Source organism: Lonchura striata, chromosome 3 (genome assembly GCF_046129695.1).
Source record: "Lonchura striata isolate bLonStr1 chromosome 3, bLonStr1.mat, whole genome shotgun sequence".
Taxonomy (NCBI): domain Eukaryota; kingdom Metazoa; phylum Chordata; class Aves; order Passeriformes; family Estrildidae; genus Lonchura; species Lonchura striata.
Genome location: NC_134605.1, coordinates 15,420,243 through 15,443,465, shown reverse-complemented (window position 1 = coordinate 15,443,465; position 23,223 = coordinate 15,420,243). Strand labels below are relative to the sequence as shown.

General features: G+C 34.0%; 1 protein-coding gene across 2 annotated transcripts in view; it reads left to right on the top strand.

Annotated features, from left to right (window-relative positions):
- LRPPRC (leucine rich pentatricopeptide repeat containing) overlaps nt 1–23,223 on the top strand; it is an 85,449-nt gene that overhangs the window by 11,209 nt on the left and 51,017 nt on the right. For both annotated transcript variants that reach the window (XM_021526450.2, XM_021526451.2), the window contains exons 3-18: nt 1,383–1,505; nt 2,202–2,323; nt 2,413–2,471; nt 3,041–3,127; nt 3,616–3,742; nt 4,770–4,914; nt 5,678–5,820; nt 6,106–6,211; nt 6,293–6,400; nt 12,110–12,228; nt 12,824–12,917; nt 16,157–16,226; nt 19,337–19,364; nt 21,599–21,656; nt 22,776–22,882; nt 23,093–23,170. In XM_021526450.2, the coding sequence (XP_021382125.1) occupies nt 1,383–1,505; nt 2,202–2,323; nt 2,413–2,471; nt 3,041–3,127; nt 3,616–3,742; nt 4,770–4,914; nt 5,678–5,820; nt 6,106–6,211; nt 6,293–6,400; nt 12,110–12,228; nt 12,824–12,917; nt 16,157–16,226; nt 19,337–19,364; nt 21,599–21,656; nt 22,776–22,882; nt 23,093–23,170 (1,574 nt within the window). The remainder of the gene's footprint in view (nt 1–1,382; nt 1,506–2,201; nt 2,324–2,412; nt 2,472–3,040; nt 3,128–3,615; nt 3,743–4,769; nt 4,915–5,677; nt 5,821–6,105; nt 6,212–6,292; nt 6,401–12,109; nt 12,229–12,823; nt 12,918–16,156; nt 16,227–19,336; nt 19,365–21,598; nt 21,657–22,775; nt 22,883–23,092; nt 23,171–23,223) is intronic.

Sequence of the window (23,223 nt, the reverse complement as noted above, 5' to 3'; positions counted from 1 at the left end):
TTAAAGACTGAACCTTGAATTCATGCTCTTTCTGTTGAATGTAGCTTTTTCTTTTTTGCTTGGGACATCCTTTTTGATTGTAACTGCTTTGTTGTTTTTTCCATGTAAACCTGTAATTTGCAAATGTGGGTTGGCAAGAATTTTGTGTCTCTAAACCTCTCTGCAAGTAGTTTTTCATGACCTTGACTAGCTCCACAGTTTCTAACTAAGTCATCCTAACAAAAAAAAAAATCCTAATTGCTTACAGGTTAGTCCTTAGGCTTTGGAATTGTATATAAAAATAAAAGCATAGAACCTCACAAATTATTTAGCTATTAAAATAAATTGCAAATATTACCAAGTGAAAAATTTAGTCCTTCTTAATAGTGAAACTAGTTTAGCAAAAGTGTGGGAAGTTAGTGTTGATTTCTGCCTGTTTGTGTTATTTTTCCATTTCTAATTACAACACAAAAAAATACTTGAAAAAGGTGTTTGCAGTAGATCTCATGCATTTCTCCATGCTCACACTGCCAAAAGTTTTTGATTTTCTTTTCCCTTTCAAGGTACTATGAAACTGAAGATATGCTGGCATTTTCATTGCATGAAGTAATTGTGTGCAGGGATTTAAAAGCTGGTCAATTATGGATTGATGATCAAACTTGACAGCATGCTGCTTTCTAAAGAAAATCTTATTTTTATTTGAAATTGCTGGGTTTACATTTAAAGATGGATTAGAAAAAATAATTGTCTTCAGCTGATTGGGTCATCTGAGATAGATTCTGCAGTTCTGCCTTTGGCTCAGGAATAGTAGTGGAGTGCAAGAACAAGATGATTTTATAGTTAACTTTTGTGACATTTTATGACTAGTACAGAAATCAGAAAAAGCAGATAATCTTACAGTTTCCTTCACTATTCTCTAGATGTAAATTTTTTCATTTGTTATGTATTAAGCATAAGCAGAACTGGAAATGGAAGTTGACTTGTGGAAAGGTCTCTGAGTACCAGTTGTGGAATTATATTGAATTGGTATGAAGTATTTTGACTTTTTAGAAACTTATGAGAAAGTTATGTCCCTGCTATGATGAAATTATCTCAGGGTCTTGAGTTAGGAAGTTGAAAGGATTAGTTAACCTAAGTTTTTGTGTTGTCTTCTAACAATTTCTGCTCAGCTGAGCTCATTATTATACTAAATGGCTTGTTTTGTCATTAATCTTTTTAGGGTAGTGCACAGGAGTGCCATTGTTTAATCATTTGGGTATCCTGTTCATTTAAAATCTTCAGTCTTGGAGAAAATTCTATTTTATATAAAATGTTTAAATATTTCTTATCAGTCTCTAATCTTCTTTCTTATATTGAGTGCATAATTATTTATGAATAAATTTGTGGTTTTGTTCCATCTGCAGGGTGCCCAGGGAGTAACCACACCTTGCTTTTGTTACAAAGCTGTGGTGCTGTCTTGCCAGAGGTATTGTCACCTGAAAGAACAGAACTGGCCCATATGATATGGGACAAGATGAAAGAACTTGGTACGTTGTGTTTGTTAGTCCTTCTTGCAAGAGCAGCTCTGTGCTTTAGTTACTCTTTGTAATAAGAGACAATGTATTTTAAAGGTGTTTAAAATGGTGTTTAAATGTTAGGTTATACCAGGTTGTATTTACTACCAAATGAACAGTGGATTTTATTATTCAGGTGAGAGACCTGTTTCTAATTCTGGGGGTTATAGTGACATCTAGGGGTGTTAATCTAAAATTCTAAAATCTAAAGTTTTTTTTTTAGATGCTTAAATTGGACTTTTGCTTGATTTCCATTATTGAGTTTACTTTTCTGTTAGATGTTGCTTTCATATCTGGTGGGCTGAGTATTCCTAGTGCTACCAGCTATTTTATCAGATGTTTTTTATTGTGAGTAATTTATGTATAGATAATGCATAGGTGAATGCTTTTTGATAGCAACATTGCTGAATCTGTAAAATAAATACAGCTGTAGAGACTGTAGAATAGCATGCACATGAACATTGCTGTTACTGTACTCATTTTGTTTTAGCCTTTTTTAAACAAGTGAGCTGTTAAATAAACGTCTCATACTTAAAAGGTGAATAAAAGGAAGCTGTCTCCTAAGTTCATACAGAGTAAAATTGACATAAAATGAATTACCTGAGAAAGCTATGAAACTATGTTGAATTTAGAGAATTTATGTTGACTGTGGTTAAAATATTTCCTTAGGTGCTGTGTATGATACAAGCCATTACAATGCTTTGCTTAAAGTCTACCTTCAGAATGAGCACAAGTTTTCTCCAACAGAGTTCTTGGCCAGAATGGAGGAAGCTAATGTTCAGCCCAATCGAGTAGGTACCTTTTTAAAGGACCTTCATTCTTAATAGTAGTCTCCATTTATTGAATGAAAATAATAACTTTCCCATTTTGTTTTCTGTAGGTTACATACCAAAGGTTGATTGCTGCTTATTGCAATGAGGGTGACATTGAAGGAGCAAGGTATTCTTTTGCGTTTATGTTTAAAGGGGTTTCCACAGAATCTGTTTCTTGTATTCCCTACCATTGATGTTAAAACTGATTTCTGCATAATTCATAGAAATTGAGCAAAGCAAAGAAGTGTTTTATATAACTATATTTTATCCAAGCAATGAAGGGCAATTTTCTAGAGTCTGCCAAAACCTACACAAACAAAAATAAGTGATAGACCAGTTTGTTCAAATCAAGTTGTATTCACGCTGCTCAGAAATAACTTGGTTTTTGTCATTTCTGAAGCCATCATGAAAAAGTGTGAGGTTATTAAGGCTTATTGCCTTTGTAAGAAAATGGCTACTGGGAAAGGCATTTGAAAATCAAGTGGGCTAAAGAGCAAATAGTAATAATCCTGGTTGTTGTTGTTACACAGGGCTTGCTGGATATCTCTTAGCAATTTCAGCAAGGTTAAGCTGTAGCAGTGTGATTTTGAGGGGCATGAAAAAGAAGTAAAAGGAAGATAAAAATAAAAAAAATCCCCAGCCCCACCTTAGTGTCTGCATGTTCCAAAGTGGCAAATACAATTTTTTTTTTTGCAGTAAGATTCTTGGATTTATGAAGAGCAAAGATCTCCCCATCACTGAGGCAGTATTCAGTAGTCTTGTGAAAGGACATGCAAGATCAGGGTAATGTTTAGTACCTTTTATTCCTTTTGTTTACTGTTAGCTTTACTAAAATATAAAGTGATACTGTACAGAAAAAAATTACATGCTGCAGAATAGTATGATGGTTTTGAATAATAATGTGTAGAAGACTGTCTTTACATTTATGAAGCAAAAAAGCTATTTAACAAAGGAAGTAGATATTTTTCTTGTGTCTGAAAATCTTGTATTTCAAGATAAATTACTGTACTTTTGTAGTTTTTGAGAAGAAATTTGCTGCATTTAGTTCTGAACTTTATAATCTGTTAAAGTTGAAAGTGTATTTTAAGTAATACAATTATTAAAAAGATTTGCACTTTCACCTTTCAGGATTTGCTTAGTTAAAATAAGTTTCTCTAAGCTTGTTGCAGTCTTTTTTTCCAGTTCTAATTAATTTAGTGAGGAAATGCAGAAGTCGCAGTAAACATCATTATGATTAAATCTACTGAGGGTCTTGCTTTGAATTCTTTCAGAGATATGAAAAGTGCAGAAAACATCCTTTCAGTGATGAGGATGGCTGGTGTTGAACCAGGTCCAGACACGTATTTATCACTGCTGAACGTGTATGCTGAAAAGGGTGATGCTGATAGCATCAAAAAGGTATTGCAAATTTGAATTTAAATACAACTTGTTTGATCTTTTGTTTAATGTAACTTTGGAATGGTTTCTGTCTGAACAGGAGGAATAAGAAAAAATTCTCTGATTGGTTTCCTCCTGCTTGGAAGTAATTAACAATTTTTTTATTACAATTGAATAGTTGGTTAACTGAAAGCAATGTCCAAATTTCTGGAAAATACTTGTCTTTAGATAGTGGCATTTCACTCTGGAAAGATAGATTTGTCAGTGAGTGATTTAATAATTTAGGGGTTTTTTTTTAAGACAGTGCATGTGAAATATCTATGTATTTATTTATGAAAATAAAACATAAACCTTGGTTATTCTGTTCCCATTGAGCCATCCTTTGTCCATTGAAATTACAGGATATTTCCAATAAAAATGAAATTTTTTTTTGAGAATTCATACGAACAACTTAGGTATTTGTAAGGTGAAGCTTCCTTACAGCCCTTTGTGTAGCTGATTTTTTTCAAGTGTTCTCTTATTTTTTTTTTTTTACATCAAAGAAATACTCATGAAACAATGAGAAGATCAAACCGATTTTCTTAAGTTTTATTAGGAGTTTAATCAGACATAGAGGACCTAATCAAGGAAGAGGGTATTGGAAACATAATTTTCTTTTGTAACTTAAACAAATATTCATCAACCAACATTCTTCCAAACAGTGACAAAATGTCTGATTAGTCCTCCTTCCCTTTACAAAGTAATTTCTTTTGAAAGTCATCTCACAATAAGAATACTTCTGGTGTTTTCATATGTTATTAGATATTAGAAAGAAGCTATATGTAATATCCCTTTTAGGTGTCCCTTTTTCTTTTCACAGTCTAAAGGTGTTTGAGTCTCTCTTAATACTTCTTGCATATTTTTTTATCTCTACCATGTTCAATTATCTATATATGTGGAAATTAAAAAGGAAAAAAAGCTGGGTTTTTATGTTTGTTTTGATTTAAAAAGTATTGTTTTTTGAGTCACTTTGGCGTTATTTAAAGTTAAATTTCTTTTGGTTTTACAGACTCTAGAGCAGGTTGAGAATACTGAAGGGTACCTTATGGACAGGATTTTGATGCAGGTGATTTTTAGCCTTGCCAAGGCTGGATATCCGCAGCACATTGAGGATGTTAAAGGACGCATAAGATTTGAAAGGGAATTAATTCCAGGTATGTCCTTATTTCCCACAACAGGGTGGAGAGAGAGCACTTTTTTCCTTTTTTTCTCTTTTTTTTTTTTTGTTCTTTTTTTTTTTTTTTTCCTTGTTTTTCCAAAAATAGGTAATTTTGATTACTGAGGAAAAGGAATATTTTTGCCATTAGTTTGTGGATTCATTTGTGTATTTGTGTGGTTTAGATTGTATTTTATAAAATCTAAATATGAAACAGCTTTAGTAATTTGCATACCAAAATTAGTCTGACATTTTAAAAAATATTTCTAAAATGCATTATGCTTTTATAAGAAAGGACTCCATGCTTGCTGCTTTCTTCTAACACCACTGTTAAGGTTCCTGTTCATGAGAGTTCTTCAAGACTGCCATAAAAAAGGCATGCTAAATACTGAGTACAGTTTTTTACTACCTACCTTTAAAGTTGCTTCTGGATCCCAGTATGTTTAATCTGATTGATAACTGTTAATTATACTTCATATTTTGGTTTTTTTTTAACGTGTCTAGAAAGTAGTTTCTTTTTTCCTTACCCTTCTGTCATGCTGCGGTGGTGATACTTCTGTAATTTTTGGCCTAGTCTTCTTATGAGAAAAGTGAATTTCATTGATAAATATAAATAATTCTGGAAAAGGTAGTCTCAGATTTGGGTTGTGAATCTTGTTTAAAAGTATGTTAATGGTACTTGTAAAACATTTACAAAAATTAAAAAGTTGTGTGCACTTTGTTAATATATTAATATTGTTGTTCTGTTTTTCAATTGCTAGATGTAATAAACCTGTGTTTGACCCTGGTAACTCATGGCTTTGAAGATATCAGCTTCAACATCTTGAAGTCTTTGAGTCATTTATCGCGTGAAGATATGGACCAAGGTAGCTTCTTCTTGCAACATTGTGTAAATAGAGATCTGGTAAGCAGAATAGTAATACTTTTTTTCTTAATCTAATAATAACAGTATACTTATTTAGTTTAATGCAACTGTGAAGATTGAGAGTGGTGAGTTGTTGCACAGTTCTTAAAGAACAAAAAAAGCATTTTATTATTTTGTATCTACTTGTATAGTAAATTGAAATTCACAAAGGAATCCTGTTTGGCTTGTGTAATATCTGTTTTACAAACATTAGAAATAGCTGCTATTCATAACAGTTTGAGAAATTGATAAATACCTTAAATTAATTTTTGAAATTGTTTGCAGCCTCTGAACAAGCTGAAGCAATTCTGTAACGAGTTAAAAGAAGCAAAGATGCACTCGGCACCGTTACCATTTATCTTGCGTTGCGCTTTGGAGGCCAACAGACCAGGTACTCTGTTTTTTTACTTATTTTACCTGTGCTCATTTAGAATACTTGGTCACTGTTTAATTATTTGGTGAATGTTTTCAGCCTTGGCCATTGCTGTGATGAAGATGATGAAGGAAGAAGGCTTGCCACTCAGACCTCACTATTGCTGGCCACTGCTAGTTGCATACCAGAAGGAGAATAATCTTAAAGGTGAGTTGTCTGAAAAATGTCCTGAAAAATGCATACCTAGTACACAAATCCTACTGCTATGAGATTGATCAGAAATTTAACAAAGCCCTTGCTGTATGTCCCTGTTTCAAAAAATTTTTCCTTCAGAATGATTTTTTTAAAACCTCCTTTCTTGCTTGATTGTGATGCAGTTCTACAAATTTCAAGTCTCACTTGATATAGAAAGATGTGACAGAGTGTTTAGTTATCTTTTTAACTCTTCACATTCTTCCTGCATTCCAGCATACTTTATGCTGCTCATTACTATTTACAGTTTACTCTTGAAGAAGCTGCAGTCCAAGTGAAGAATTTAAAAGTAAGGTTATGTTGTTACAGCTCTCTTGGACTGCAAAGCCAGTCCTTTATTCAAGCCAGGTTCTTATGATTTGCCTCGTGAACCAAATGTGAGTTTTGTTAGAATAATAAAAACTGCAGGAGAACTTATATTGCTGAATGTATGAGCCTGACCTGACAGCATACTGATTGAAGGACAAAAATGCTCAATCTTTGGGATTCTTAAGTAGGTTTAAGCATTTAGCATGCTTTCCCCTGTTACACATGGGGATGTCTACAGGATATGAATAAGAATTGAAAAAAATATTAAATTTTAGAGTACAGTATCTAATTCTTTGGTTTGCGTTATTGGTAATTCAGAAAGAATGGTATTGTAAAAAGATGCTTTTAACAGAAGTACTTCCCCCTTGGGGAAACAAAAAACTGTCTTTTTCATCTTATCTCACAGTATAATGTGCTTTAGAATGAGATGCAGAGTTGTTAGTGTGACACTGGGTGACAAACAAAATGCACAAACAAAAAAAAAGTGCTTTTAGCAGACTCTTCCATATCGCAATTTTATCTTAAATATACAGTCACATTCCAGTTTGGAAGAAATGCTGAAACAAGTATTCCCTAATTGTTTCTGGCTATAAAAATGTCTCAAGTCTTTTTCAAAAAGCCTTTGTGAAAACAATATTCAGTTTTTATTAACTCCTTAGTCTCTGTTCCTGCTAGGCTACTGTCCAAGTTTATCTTCTCCCAGGTTTTCAAATCCTTGAAAGTTCTATGGTATTTTAAATGTCTGGCAATATTGTTTTAGTTGTGTCCTTTGTGACTTACTTGAAACACAGTGTTGCCAAAAATAAGTAAATGGAAATCAGTGCTGTACTTCTCTGTGTGGATGCTGCCTACTCAAAAAAGCTGCTTTCTTTTACTCCATCAAAAATTTCACCTCACTGACACAGTTCTGAGAGATGTTGGAAGTATTTTTAGATTCAGACTTGACTCCCAAAATTAAAGCAATATTTGAGTATCAAGAGAAACTTAGGTTTTTATACTTCTTCTGGTCCTTGTCAAGATCAGAGATTGCCTTAATTTGGACTCCCTGCTGTAGAAATCAACTGTGCTTTGGCAACTGTAGTTGCTGCTGGAGGTCAGGTAAGCAAATTGAGAAGAGAACTGATGATTGATCCCTCAATTCCAGCATTTTTAGCCATTTTCCATGCAATCTTTGTTTTTCTGTCTGCAAAGGATTTACATACACATACCTCTGTATGGCTGTAAGATAATGCTGTGAATTTGCAAACTCAGTTTTGTAGCCTGGTGCTCGCTATCCAAGTTGATATTGTCGAGTGGAAGGACTGTACATGCCTACACAAGCCAGTGATTTTTCAATTCTTTAAATACCTTTGGTAAGAGCACGCCTGCTCAGTTGCTTCTATAGGGAAGAGCCAGAGTAAGTATTCTTCATGAGTAGTGACACAAGTTGTCTTCTTCCCTTACGTAAGCTTGCATTCAATTTTCTCAGAGTTAATAATAAAAAATTGAATAAATAAGTTCCACTATCGAAAAATACAGCAAAGACACTTGAAGAAAGGTAAATGGGGGGGGGAAACCTCATCCAGCTTGGAATTGTTTCATAGAAATAATAGAGCAAACAATCATGCTGCAGTGAGAAATCTAAGGGTGACAGCAGTCAGGGTAGTAAATTAATAGAATAGTGCTTTCTAGGAGCAAAAAATAATGTGAACAGGAGTACAGACACAGTGTCACATCTCATACCAAAAATAAGGTAATTAATTTCTCAACGAAGTAGTAATGCCCAGCCTGATGTGTGTGGTTTTGTGTCTTGCTATAGGTAAGGCTGGTAATGGAAGACGACTTTGAGAAAAAACTATTAAAAATATGATAGCATGTAGACTGGACTAAATAATTAGAATAAACAGAATAAAAGCAACAAGTTATCTAGAACTGCAGTGTACAAATGTTTAAATCAGTACATATAGTGTGACCCAAATAAATAACAAATAGTAGTGTTTAATTATGTGTTTCTCTGATGTTTATTATAGCAAAATATGACACTGGATATCAAAGAAAATTCTGTGATTTCTGTATTAGAGAATTGTATTTGAAAGAAAAGTAGCAGTGAAGTAGTGGCTAGGAGGTATGAAACTAAATAAGTCCATTTTTAAATATACTCTTGACCACTCTTTTCACTCATTTTACACAGGCAAATAATTTCAGGTGGGGCATTGCCTTTCTGTGCATCTGATACATGAATTGATAAATACTTATTTCCTTAGTATTTATTAGGCTTTTAGGAATGAAAAGTGTATGGAGGGTTTAAAAGATCAATATGCAGTGGATCTGAAACTGTTACTGGCACTGAGAGTAATTTTTTATCAGATTATGCACTAAAATCTGGAGGCCCTAAGCAGAAATGTTCAATTTAGGCTTATTCCTGAATATTTTATAGCTTCCCTTTGCCTTTGAATGATCATGCTATTTTTAAAAACACTTGTAAAAAGTGTTGTTGAACTATTGTATAAACTATTGTTACATACAAAACCCATAGTTAGCGAATGGTAGTTCAGTTTTTACTATGGAAAATGTGAGGCTGGGTCCAGAAGGGGATAAGGGTGGTGATTTCACAAAGTTACTGCTTAAAATCTTGTTTTACAGACAGATTCTTCTGGCAAATAACATTCTGAGTGGATTTGAAACTACCACCACAGCAAAAATACATTAAATACTATGCTTTCCTGAATGTGACCTTACTTTTTGAACTGAAGTTTCGTTTTTTGTTTTCTCAGAAAACTGCTTAAAGCCAAATTTATCTTCCCTTGCTCATGTAGAGCTGTACATAGCTGCCTTAGAAATTCCTTCTGTTCTCATGGGACTGCTTTAGGGAGTAGGCATGACTTAACTGTGAGAACTTTAGGAGAGTAATGGTAGACTGAAATGCAAGCCTCACTTTTCAGTTTTTAAAAAGCTTCTCTACCACATAAATATTATGACTACCTCATAGTTAATCTCTTATATTTGTTCTTAATATACTGATTTGAGGTTAGAACCTGTTGTAAAACAGATCTGATGTTTGAGTGCTGTTTCCATTATTGACAAAAAGGAGTTGTTTGACTTCATTTGGCTTTCTATTTCTGTCTTCTTTCTACTCAATTATTTGATTTTGTATACTCAGCTCCTTTGTACTTACATATGTCAGCCTAAAAATCTCAAAAAGCCTGTTCTCCATCAAGTAGGGAGATGACCAAAAGACTTTACTGGGGGTTTTAGTCATGCCCAGTCTTCTGGATCAGTGGTCTCCAGAGTGGGGTGTGCAAGGCAATCCATTGGGTTGTGAGTGGACTGTTAGCAAATAAATATTTTATCATTTTATCATTTTTGGCTCTCTATTTTCATGTATGTTTGATAATGCCCACAATACATGTGAATGTATTCTGTACACGTGAATGATTTCTAAATCAATATACCTGTATATCTGGGGGGGGTCCCCAAAAAAGGTTGTGAGACAAGTGTTCTGCATGAACATTACTGCACTTTTGTGCCTTTATTTTTTAGGGTTTTTTTTTTGGTAGGGAGAGAGAGAAGAGGTCAGTGTTTTCCAGTATGAGAAGCAAAGAATTTATAAAAGTCCATGTACATAATGCTCAAATCTTTTAAACTGAAATGGAAATGTTTCATTGCTTAGTTTTGTGGAAGATGTTTATTTGACTATAAAGTAGTTCTGCTTTTGGTGAGGTAGAAAATATATGCAAAACTATAGGACTCTGTTGGTTTCATTAATCTTCTGTCCCCCCAAAAATGGTACATAAGCCACCTTAAAAAAAATGCTGCTACATATGTTTTCATTTTAAGTTTGTGATTACTTTGGCTGTGCAATTACTTTGGTGTAGTATGATTGTGGTATCTGCATCTTGCTGTTGTGCTGGTGTTCTGTTTCTCACACCTGCCTTCTCCTGCTCAGGAAATGTGCTCTAGTCTATCTGCTAGGGAATAGGGATGCTTAACAAGCCTGTTTTTTGCACTCTTCTGCATACAGGCTTGAGTTCAAACCTCCTGAGTGCACCACACCTTATTCACTATGGGATCTCTAGTTCTTGGTCTCCAAACTACTCTTTAGTGTTATAGTTATTTTTGAAAAGGTTTCAGCATGAGAGGACTTATATTTTCTGGGATGTTGAAAACATGAAGTACAAACTAGCTGTCAACATTTGAAAGGTATGAGAAAAGACTTAGTGTAATTAATTCTTTATTCATATTTTTGCAGATTCTGGTCCAAAAATCAGAGTTTTGTTTAAGGCAAACTCGAACAGATGATGCGACTTTAATCTAGTGTGACTTGCCTGCATGTATTTTCAAGTGCTCAAAGGGAATTCACATTTGATTATTTGCACCATAGTGCACTGCATAAAATATTCATGGAAGTGTCACTTTTCCATAGGTGGCACTCCAGGGCAAAGACAGGGACTTTGGACATTTTTAAAGTAATAAGTATGAAATGCAAGTTGAAAAAAACATATGCTGTTTGGTACTGGTGTCCTGCAGCAACTGACAAATCATTTTTAGACCAGCAAAAAATGATTATACCTGTATTGGTTTTGACAGGAGATCAGAGTTTGGTAGCTAAGGTTACTGGAAGAAGTTTGTGCAAATCAGAAGAGTGTAAGCAATTTAAAAAAATTACATACTCTACACTCCAATTGCTGGACTCTTAATATTGGTGTCTGGTGTCTTCAAATGTTACTCTACAGAAGTGATATACATTCTAGTTGTGTGACATGATGTGAATCCTGTAAAAATTAACATGTAGCTTCACTGGGCTTGGGAGACTCCTTTTTCTGAATTTCCAGTTTGAAGTTGATGTCTTGTAATTTATCAACTTAATTATAAACATCTTACTATTCTAAACAAGTCCAGAGAAAAGTCCTGTATACAAGCCCTAATCAGAGTTGGATACTGGGAAGAAAACTAAGAATGTTATGATGTGTTGAAGAATATTTTTGCATCTTGAGTTTATGTACTTTACATCAAATTTCAGGTTTGTTTTTTATGCACAATAGTATGGACATTTTGATACATAGCTCTATAAGATGTTCTGCAAACATGAGTAAGTCCTACATTTGCTGCGTTAGAAAATAAATTTGTATAATAGCAATTTCCAAACGGAACTTTGATTGTTTTTATAGCACGGCACAGAATGTGAAGTTTTGTGAATCTATTTAAAGTTTCAGAGTTCAAAATTCTATTAATACCTAAAATAGTACTGCAGGATTTTTCATGGCAATTTCAAGGAGGGAAATTGCGCCTTTTTTGTAAAGCAACATTTATTTTACATGTTGATTCTCAAGTTTTCATTTTTCTGAATACTTAGCCTTATTAATTTTGCCTTGATAGGTATCTTTGAGGTCCTCAAAGTGATGAACAAATTGGGGGTGGACCTTGATGCAGAAACATATACAGACTATGTTTTTAAAAACTTTGCTGATATTGAAACTGCCCATGCCCAGCTGAAGGTGAGTTTACATGTAAAATTTGTAAAAATGACTATTACATGGCTTCTTATAGTATGTTTTCTGTGAAGACTTTAGATCCCAGTAGTGCTCCAAACATGAACCTGGTATGATGAAGCCTGTTCAGAATATTTAGAAAATTTTTCAAATAGTTGTTGCACTGATAGTTTATTGTGTCTTCCTCCTACTGTTTACTTTTTCTTCTTCAGAGCTAACCAAAGTATTTTGCTCCAGACCTTGTAGCTTTATTTCCTGAACTGGAAAAGCAGATGATTATTAGTGCCATTTTTTTTCACAGAGGACTGGAAGTACTACAGTTGTTTCTGGTGAATAGTTTTTTTACTCACTAAAGAATTGAGAATTGGAGACAAAGTATAACTATCCCAGTCTTTCTGCCTTTGATAACTTTGTCTCTTTCAGTTGATTTCAATACAAAAAAAATTTTGGTCAGTAACAACTCATTTGGCTGCTGTATGGACTTCTGAAGAGCACCTTCTATGTTCTCTACAGCTACCTTTGGGAAGGAAGTGTTTAAAAATATGAAATATCAGAAGGTCTTCTCTGTGTAAAGTTCCATGGTTGATTGCATTTTCTCTAGGAAAATGGCTGCCTGTTTGAAAGTGTTGGGCTGTATCTGGCAGAACTGAGAAGTGAAGCATCTCAGGGGAGACTGGACAAAGTTCTTTCTATAAGTGAGTATTTTTTATGTTTCTTGTTACTGTGTACTTGGTGATAGTGTGGATTGATTGTAGGCTGAAAGATTTACTTGTATTAATATGTGAGGTTTCAACATATGTGGGAAACCTCACATAAGCAAAGTGCTTATCATGTGAGGTCTTCTGTGATGACTTGTCAGAGTGAAACTACCAATTCTGAACCATAAATCATAGTTTAATTCTTCTTCGGTATTGAACCTTGCCATAAGATTTGTGTAGAAGTTATTTGCAAATAACAGCTTTACTGTGATTGTGACAGGAATGTGACACTCTTGTACTTGGAGAGCTTAAGAGTTTGTGTATCACAAGGCCTGTGAGGTGGTTGGTGCTTGGATTGCTTTTGTTTGTAGCATCAATGGCTATAGAAAGCAAGGAACGATACAGCTCTGAAGTACTACAGTTACTCATAAAAGAACCTGCTTTAAAGATCTGATGGTCACTGACATTAACCTGAGGGGGTTCTGCTGATCTCTTGGTCACAGAAGTTGTGTATAAATGTGATTGGTTAATTAGGCATTGAATTGTGGCATGTTTTAAGAGTTTTCTCCAAAGACTGTTCTGATGCTCAGTGCTTGCACATGTTAATTTGTGTCATTGACTGAATGTAGGGGATGGGATAATTTGCTTGGTTAAGTAAGAATGTGATTGTCTTCAAAATTTAAATAAATAGTTTTTCTAGTGTGTGTGTATATATATATATATATATATATATAGAGTATATATTCCTAGTATAATGATATATTAATAAAATACCTAAACTTGGGCTAAATCTGATACAGAAAAATCTCTTTGTAAACAACAGTTTTATTTGCCTAAGGCTCAGGGAAAAGCTTAAGCAGTTACTTGCTGTGGTTGTCATTAACTGTTTTATTTGATAAATACAGAAATAAGTAGTCTATAATCCATGACTCTGGGAAGCTGGTGTATTGTAGATGAGAAAACTGAGTAGTTACTAATTAGTGATTTGATTTTGGTATTGGAGAGTTATAAATTAGTGAATCCTCAAGATTCACCTTACGTTTTGCCAGTATTTTGTTTGGTTTAATAAGAAAAAAACAAACCCAAAAAGCATGAACCCAGCCATTGACCCATAACATTTAAGTACCTAAAAAGAAACTTAGAATTTTTTTTTTTTTCAAAGGAGGACTGTTTATTAACAACAATGTGAAATAGTTTGGGGAATTTTTTTCTCCATGAAAATGTAGACACCCTCCTTTCATTCTGGTTAACTGAAACAGGCTGGCTTTAATGTGTTGTAAGACACAAATACACGTATGCCTGATATATGGTAAATGTCTATATCAAACATATGACACAGGCGCATAGAGTAAGTTGAATTCTGTCTTGTTGTCACAAAATTAGTATCAATTAGTATTATTTACCCATTGTTTGTGAGTTGAATTTAAATCTTGTAGTGATATTTCTGTTTACAAAGACCAGGGTTAATAATTCATGGAGACATATCAAATTTCTTTGAACTTGAGCTTTAAAGGAAACTACTCTGTAAATAGTTTACCAAGCTGAAATGAATGCTAGTAAATCCAATTAGCACCTATGTGATGATAAGGCACAGATATTAAACAGCTGATTTTTTTTTTCTTTTTGACTTGTCTCCTTTTGCAATATTACAAAGAGGGAAAAATAGATGGAGTATGGAAAATAGTTTGAGATTGTCTCATCAATGTAGTCAGAGGAGGCAAAGGTTGGTTTATTAATGCTGGCTGCTATCTAGGTGTATTGATTCAGCTTCTCATGCCTTATAATGTATAGATTTCTGCTACTGACAAGATGAAAACTCCGAAGCATCAGCTGAGGAATCTGGGCACATAAGGCAGTGTACATGAGAGCTGCTTTTTCCCTTTATCATGCCGTTCCATTCCACTTCATTGTCAGCCCCTTGATTTTCTCAGACTTGTTTGTTGCTAAGGAAACCAGGTTGCCGATTGTCAGCAGCAGCTGAGCATACTAAGATGCTTTTCTGCTTGCTTTTTTATAAGCCAAAAGTTTAATATACTGCTGGAGAATTTGTATTCAGAGTGTCTTGAAACCAACTTTACCTGAGGTTTTCAAACAAAAAGAAATGTTCCAGCATTTAAAACTAGAGTTAGACTAAGGAAGTGCTCTTAGCGTGTTCTTGTCTTTGACTTCCCAGGCTCCTTTAGAGCTGGTGTTTTTATTTTATCTTCTTCATGGTTATCTTCTACCATATTGCAGCCCTTGCTGAAAGGGCCCTGTGCAGTCAGGGTTTTACAGCAGTTAATTCCATTGTGATGCTGAAGTGAGATGATGATAACTTCATACAGGACATAAATGCACCCACTACTGTATTTTTTTCTTTGCTGGTCTACGATGCTGGAGTGAGAAACAGCAATTCTCTAGGAAGAAGGTAGAATGTTATGGAATATTTAGTCAAGAAGTGATGTAAAGATGAGAACATGAAGCATAGCTGTAAATTACCTCTCAGGGACATCTAATTTTAAGTGATTTTGCCATTTACTTTGTGTTCAAATATTATTGTATATAACAACGTGTAGAACTGTATATTTGTCTCTTTTTTTCCCCCCTTAGATTTAATGTAATTCAGTGGATAGCACTTTACATGGAACTGCTTTTTCTTTCTGGTCAGGGAATTTATATGAGCAGAAGCAAACACTTAAGAAAGCATTGTGCTATTGATTTTTGCTTGTGTTTTTTAAATTTTATTTTTATAATTATTTAAAAAATAAAAGACAAAAATTGAAGCCTATTTTAAGGCAGGTGTTCAGTCTGAAACAATTAGCAAACCATTTGCCATCAGTGGAACTTTTTTGTTCCAGCACTAATATATCAGGTTTTCTTGATTAATATAGTTTCAGATTTGTTTTGCTTTTTGGAATTGGTCTTTTACTTTATTACAGACAAAGATGCTTTATGCAATTAATAATTCATATAAAAAGCTGATTTATTAACAATTAACATTAAAGGTAATATAGAGGGAAAACTTCTCACTCTGAATATTTGATTGCTTTTGAAATGGATCAGATTTAGAGCTGATAAAACCAGGACTGTTTCAAATGCTTTGATATTTTAAATCTTGGTTTATAAATGTTTGTCAGCATTTAGTAAACTATCAAAATATCTTTTCAAGTGATGGTCTATTTACATGATTTGCTGAGTTGTTGCAGTTCAGGGACTTTCTTACAATGACTATTGAGAAACATTTCTTTCATTTACAGTGTCTTCAGCAAACATACCTGCTATAGATTATCGTCTGTTTAGAAACAGCCTCATTTTTGGTTTTAAAAGGTAAGGTTGTTATATGAATACTTCCTTTATCCTGTGTAACAAAGTTTCCTCTCTTTTTTGTCTTGTTAAACACAAGTCTGTCCAGTCTTTTGTCCCCTGGTCCATGTTTTAAAAGTAGCATTCCACGTTTAGTAGGAGATACTTTTGTTCCTCCCTGCTTTCCTCATTTTCCTTGCCTCTTCTATATATGAGCATACACTTGAAACATTTTATGTAGTAGATGAAAAAGAATTTCATTATTCTTTGTTCTGCCTATGTGCCAGTATATAAACTTAGGGTAGTAAACATTTGGGGGTTATCTTTATTCACTTTTCTTTTATAAACAGCTATGCTACTGTAAAATATCCCTAAAGATTGTCACTATTAGCCAGTAAAGTAATAGGGTGCTTGATGAAGATGAACTACCAGTAGGAGCCTGGCTTATTCTGCTACATCTGCTAACTTTCTGTGCCCTCTGGGTTAATATGGCTCCTGAATACTGACATGTAACACCTAGTTCCGAGCTACATTGCCAGGACTTTGTGTTCATAGTCATGCTCCCATTCTGCAAGGAAGGTTCCTTGTGTATTTGCAAGATTCTCTTAAGTTCATGAAAGTATATGTGAATTAGCAGGCACTTCTATCATGCACTGCTTGCCCCAGTCAAATGTTTAGGACTGGGAATGATAGGGTTTTTTCAGCATGCTTTTGCTGTAGGGAACAAGAGAAGTCACCTAATATTACTCAGGACCAGGGTTTGAAGGCTGATCTTGTTATTTCCTGGAATTTTGTAATGAGTATGAATTAGAACTGTTTTGGTTGGATATTAGTAAAACGTAACAGATGAATGTGACAAAAATAATTTCATAGAAAATTGCATATTCTATCTAGCTGGACCTGTTGTATCATGGGAAAAGAGGAGAAAAAGCAAACCAGTTTTGAAATTTTTTTTGTTAGCTAGGCCTAGCTGGCTTTGTTATCCAAGGGATAAGTGAAATAATATTTTAGATCCAGTAGGAGTATACTGCTATTCCTTTAATAGTCAGCTGCATAATCATCTGTTGCAGATGCATTAATTAAAGTAACAGATTTTCTAAACACATTTTTTCTCTATAAGTATAGATAAATATCCAACTGAAATAGGATTTTCACTAGAAAGCAAACTATGCCAGTTTACCATACACAGTCAACCCTAGCCTGAAATGTACCTATCACTGGGGAACTGTGCAGGTGTGCAGAATGTGATTTAAAGTATCTTTAAAATGTCATCATCTTTCTAGCAAACTAGTTGCTAAAAAACGTAGCCTGCCAAAGTGAAACAGTTACTCTCCTTATAACGGGAAGAATTCCTGCTGTTCTGATTACAAGTTACTGGACATCTGGGCTAAAAGCTCAGAATTCTGATAGAAATTAAGGTTAGGGATGTTTTGATGTGATTTTTTTGGGGGGGTATGGGGTGGTGGTGGTTTTTTCACTTTACTTCAGCTTTCCTTGCCACTTTTATACACTTACGTCGTAAGTTTTGTTTATCCATTTTATATTCTTTTGTTTGCCTTTCTTTCTACCTGGTTTCAGACACTGTGTTCAAGACTGCCTGTGCTCTGATTTTACCCTTAAATTATTTCTAAAAGCATACCTAGTCACGTTGCCTTTTCTGTTTTAAACTTAATGGCTATAACAGCCCGAGCATGAAACTTGATGGTATGATAGGAGAGAAGAAAGAATATTTGTAGGTTTTGTAAAAACGACAGCAAAATTTTATGACTAAATGCAGGTCTTGAGTGTTCCAATGAACAAAGTTCAGGTTTGGAGTGCAAAAGTACAGGGTAGGGATGCCAGGGACACATGAACAATGTCTGTGGCAGACTAGTTTATGGATTTTTGTTGAAACTGCTCTTCTCTAGTAACTGCTTCCAAGTACTCCCTTCTATTTGCCTGATGTACCATTACTGTTTCAAAGTCAAGTACTTTAGGAAATTGATGCATTTGATATCTGCGGTTCATTGTCATGCTGTCAGTGGTGGAGTGAGTTCACCCAACAAAGCTTAACTAACCTCACAGATAGCATTTTCTTTTCCCTCTGTGTGGACCTGCATTTGATTCATTTTCAAATACAAGTGGCAGTTGCACAGAAAGAACAAATGTTTCATACACTTGAACTTCCTAAATAAAATCCTAAATTTCTGTGAATGTGTTCAAGTTTTTGTGCGTCTGTTCAGACTGACATCTTATTTTCCTCTTATGAGAATAGCAGGAAGATAAAATTGTCCTAAGTTTTTATTCTCTTACCATTGCCCATGTTAATAATATTTTATAGTTGTTGAAAAGTTACAGTTATTGGAAATTTAGAGCTTCTAATGAGAATTTTGAAGTTGTATGAATTACAGGAAAGTAGCAGGTTTTTATTACTTGAGACAGCTGGTTTACATCAAGATGTCAGGGTTTTTATACTTTGAACAGGTTGACATGATTTTTGGTTGTAACCTCATGATGTACAGAGAAGTGTTCTTTCTCAAGTTCTTTTTCAATCTGTGGCTGGAGAAACTCTGGTTTGTTTTCTGCTTTTTAAAATACTATGTGTTTCTCTCACTATAATGATCATTATACCTTAAGAGATTTGATTATATTATTTTATTCATAGAATAAATGCATTAATCAATTTAATTAATTACTTTAATTGCCTGTAGTTATCTTGGTGTATAAAAAGTCTAATGCAAAGGAGAGTTAGATTTTTTTCCCTAAAAAATTCCATGTATAAAGTGCTTTCTATGTAGAGTGTAGCTTGAGTGAAGTTTATTTTCTTGAAATTCTAAATAGAGAAGTATAAAAAAAAAATACAATTAGGATATGTTAAAAATTTGAACTGAGACCAAAACTAAAACACTTTCTAGTCATAAGTGATCTGTTTGGAATGTTTATTTTAAGTTTTTTAGCAGAAATTATGACCATATTGAGTATAGTGAAAAGCTATTATCCTAAAGTTATTATGTACAAAATTGGTTTAAACAGTACATGGCAATTACTGTATTTTAATTTCATCTAAATAAGATGTTAATGTTCTGTGTTTTAAAGAAAGCGACAAGAGTAAAATCATTTTTGTTGCTTTTGTTATCCTTTGCTGCCCTCTTCAGCTCAGATGATGTACATCTATGGAGCAAGGTAAGTGGAGATAAAACTGTAAATAAAATCAAGATTCTTTAGGCATTGCATGTTTATGGTGCATTATTGTAAATCTGAATTCTGACACTGAAGATGGTAGACCTGCTGATTTGAGCAAGACTTCTGTCAGTGGCAGATCGGACAAGTGTATCAAACTGAGTTTTCAAATCAGACAGTTAAGTGGAATTGTGAAAAAAAGTGTGGTGTCACCATGTCATTTAGCTTATTCTACTGCAATTTCTAGCTCAATGTAGTTACTGCTGAAGGTGGTCGTAGCTTCTGGACCAAAGTGTGCCATGACTGTGCCATCAGGCATCAATTCACTTTCCTGCCCTCCTTAAACTTTCTCCCTGTCCTTACACTGGTGCTAACAAAATAGTAATGCAGACTTAGTTTTTGAGTTTCTGTTATATGACTTAAAGCATCAAAGTCAAAGCCAGATAAAAGAAATTACCTGGATGAACTCAAAGGGAAATTACTGATCATCTTGCATGACCCTACGTTAGGACTACATTAGAGAGACACTGGAATATAACTTAGTTGTTGCATTTTGCACAGTATTCGAACACAGTAGATTAGTGCTTTGGATGTGGTTTCAGAATTTGGGAAGGGATGCACTGTGCTTTTTATTGTTAATCTTCAGTATTGTGACTGCTGATTAATAAAAGTACATTTTAGATTTTGCAAAGAAATCTTGGAATGAAGTGGAAATTGATATTTGAAAAGTCACTGATCAATGATTTGTGTATAATCAATTCCAGATGTTTTTGCATTTTACTACCTTTTAATGCTCTGTGATGATTCTGCTAAGAGGATATTTTTGTCTACTGCCTCTCTCATTCCTTTTTCGCATTTATAAAAAAAGGGAGAGCAGGGAAAGAAAAAAGGGGGTTCTCTTATTGGTCCCATTATAAAAATAATTTTGAAGGACAGAGCTGAAGTAATGGTGGTCTGCATGTGAAGTAATATCTAGAGTTAATTCTGTTTTTCATCACAATGGAAGAAGAATGTTACTGTCTTCACTAAGTTTAGGAGTAAATACATGTATTGAACTTCTAAAATAAGAAATGCTAATTTGGAAAAAAAATAGCCATCTAGAAACAAAAATAATATGATGCATTTTTTTCTGTAATTCATTCCTTTTCATACTCTGATATTTGATTCAAAAGAGCTGTTATGACTTCCTTGGATTTTATTCCAGTGTGTATTGATTTGTAGGAAGATGAGGGGAAAAGGGCAGAAAGAAGCTGTAGTTTAACCGTGAACAGTGTCTATGGTGTTGGTAGAAAAGTAATAGATAAGATATTTAGTTGTACATTTGGTCTTTTCTGTCTTTATTTATCCATTTTCATCAACAATTGAAGGTGAGGGTTCCTTTTCTTTTGTCATTACTTAAAACACAGCACTTTGGCAGTGAAAATGCATCTCCTGACTTCTTTGAGATTGCATTCTAGAATCATGGGAGATAAAACAAATATTCTTGATACAAAATTTCAGCTTTTAACTGAAGATTTAATTCATAAGAATGATTTAATTTCCTTAAGAAGAGTCAAATGATTTTTAAAGTGATGTTGTTTGGGTTAAAGTATTTGTATGTAAGATGTGGGGAGCTTTTGGGTAAATGCTTCTTTTCTTTCAGAGGAAGTAAAATCTATATATTTCTTTTGTTTGCATGATGGATCAAATGAGTGCTAAATGTAGCTGAATGTAATTAATTTTTATGAACGCATGTTTTGTCATTCAAAATTACAATTATTTACAACTACCTGTACTAGTTACTTTAACTCTAGCAGAGCATGATAAATGTTCCTTTTTTTTTTTTTTCTTTTTTTTTTTTTTTTTGTATTTGCTTCTGTCAAATATAAAAAATAATAAGCTTTTTAGGACAATTTCAGCCTTTTGGTAAATTTGAACGTAATTGTAGCATCTTCAGGAGTGACACAGTGTCTTAGGATAGCTAACTTCCTGTAGAACGATATATAAACAGAATACTAGAGTGTTCTCTGTCTTAATGCTATACCTCAGAAAGCATTTCTGTTGCAATATTTTTTCAAGAAAGCCCTATTATTTACAAAAAAAAACCTCCTTTGTGTTTCTTAGAGAATGACTATGATGTGGTAAAGAATAATACTTTAACAGAGAGATGCTTTATTATTTTGAGAATTCAATTTCAGATACTATTTGTCCTTGCTTGCTTCTTTTGGCTGCAATGTACGATTATTCTGTCTCACCAGATAACAGAACTGTTGTACAAGGATGAACGTTATTGCCTGACGCCTCCAGGACCAACTGGTAGAGTTTCAATTTCTATGATTGTAACTTATCCACAAATCCGTTCTTCTGTGTAATGATGGGTTTGAGGGATTACAACAGTAAACACTGATTGCTTCTTTTTGAAAGTGAAATTTGAAAACATGTTGGGTAAAATCCTGATTCAAATAATCAGAGCATATTCTGTGAGAGCCACGAGATATTTTTTTTAGAATTATAAACAAATCTTACTGATAATTATTTATTTTTCTAAATGTATAGATCAAAATGGAGAAGGAATACAGTGCTTAAATACTTTTAAAAAATGGTAGTTTTTCAACCTACTTTTACATTTAGTAGTAAAGGTACTGATTTTGTGAGGCCAAATGGTACTTAGTATCCCAAATCTACCTTGAAATAAGTATGCTTTTTTTGTTTAATGTGGTTTTTTTTTTTAAAGGTTTGGTTTCCCCCCTCCTTTCAGAACTAGAGAGGCAAGGAGATATGGGGACAAGTAACCTTTGAGAAGGCAGTACTTGATACTCTTGCTGTTCTGGGAGGAGCTACAGGACCCCACATATTTTTACACTGCATAGATAAGAAACTTAGCATAATTTGATGAAATCTGTTCATCTTAATTTTCATTGGCTAATAGGCAGTTTCTTCAGTGTTACTTGCTCAAATTGTTAAAATATTTTTGCATGCTTTTATATTAATATTACAATATTTAATGTAACTTGGTAATGGAATATAATGGGTAAAATGTACAGAATAAATATGCAAAGTGTTAGAAATCTGTTTTTTCTTTTGAGCAATGACAAAATATTTGTGGCAACTATTTGGGGTAGCAGGCAGGAAAGGGGGGGAAGGCCTTGGGCAGTACCACTTCTGTCACACGGTAGTGGAAAAAATAGATTGAAGTAAGATTCTGTACTGAAAAGCTGTCACTAGGTCTGAAAATAATTAATATTCCTTTCACTCACCAGTTAGATATGTGCTCCCAAACCACATAATCTCTATGCCTCAGTGATCATTGTTGCCATTTCAGAGCCTCTCATCAGGGTGACATCTCACACCAAAATGATTTCTTATAAATTAATCTTGATAACATGACAGTCTCGGTAATTTTAGTGGAATGCTTTCTCTTGTTTTTTTCCACAGAAGCTGTTGGCTATTTTCTTTATCACTTGATTGACAGCATGAGTGACTCAGAGGTACAGGCCAAGGAGGAGCGTTTGAGACAATACTTCCATCAGCTGAAGAAGATGGTACCATTTCATTTTTTGCTACATAATGCCTGTCCTGCCTGACATGTATCTATTAGGTTTGAAATTGCTGCTTTTAAGTACAACCAGACCACTTCTCAATGACATGCAAGAGCTGCAGACTTGAATTACATCTGAGATAATTTCTGTTAGACAAATTTCAGTTTGGTTCTGTTTCAAAACTCATAATTTTTTTCCCACCTCTTGGTACAGAATATAGTTATCCCTACAAGCCACTACAGCGGCATTTGCAGACTGCTGGACTCCTCTCAAGTTCCTGAATTAATTAAGGTCTGTGGTTCTATAGCAATTACTTTGAATCTAAAAAAAAAATCTCTGAATAT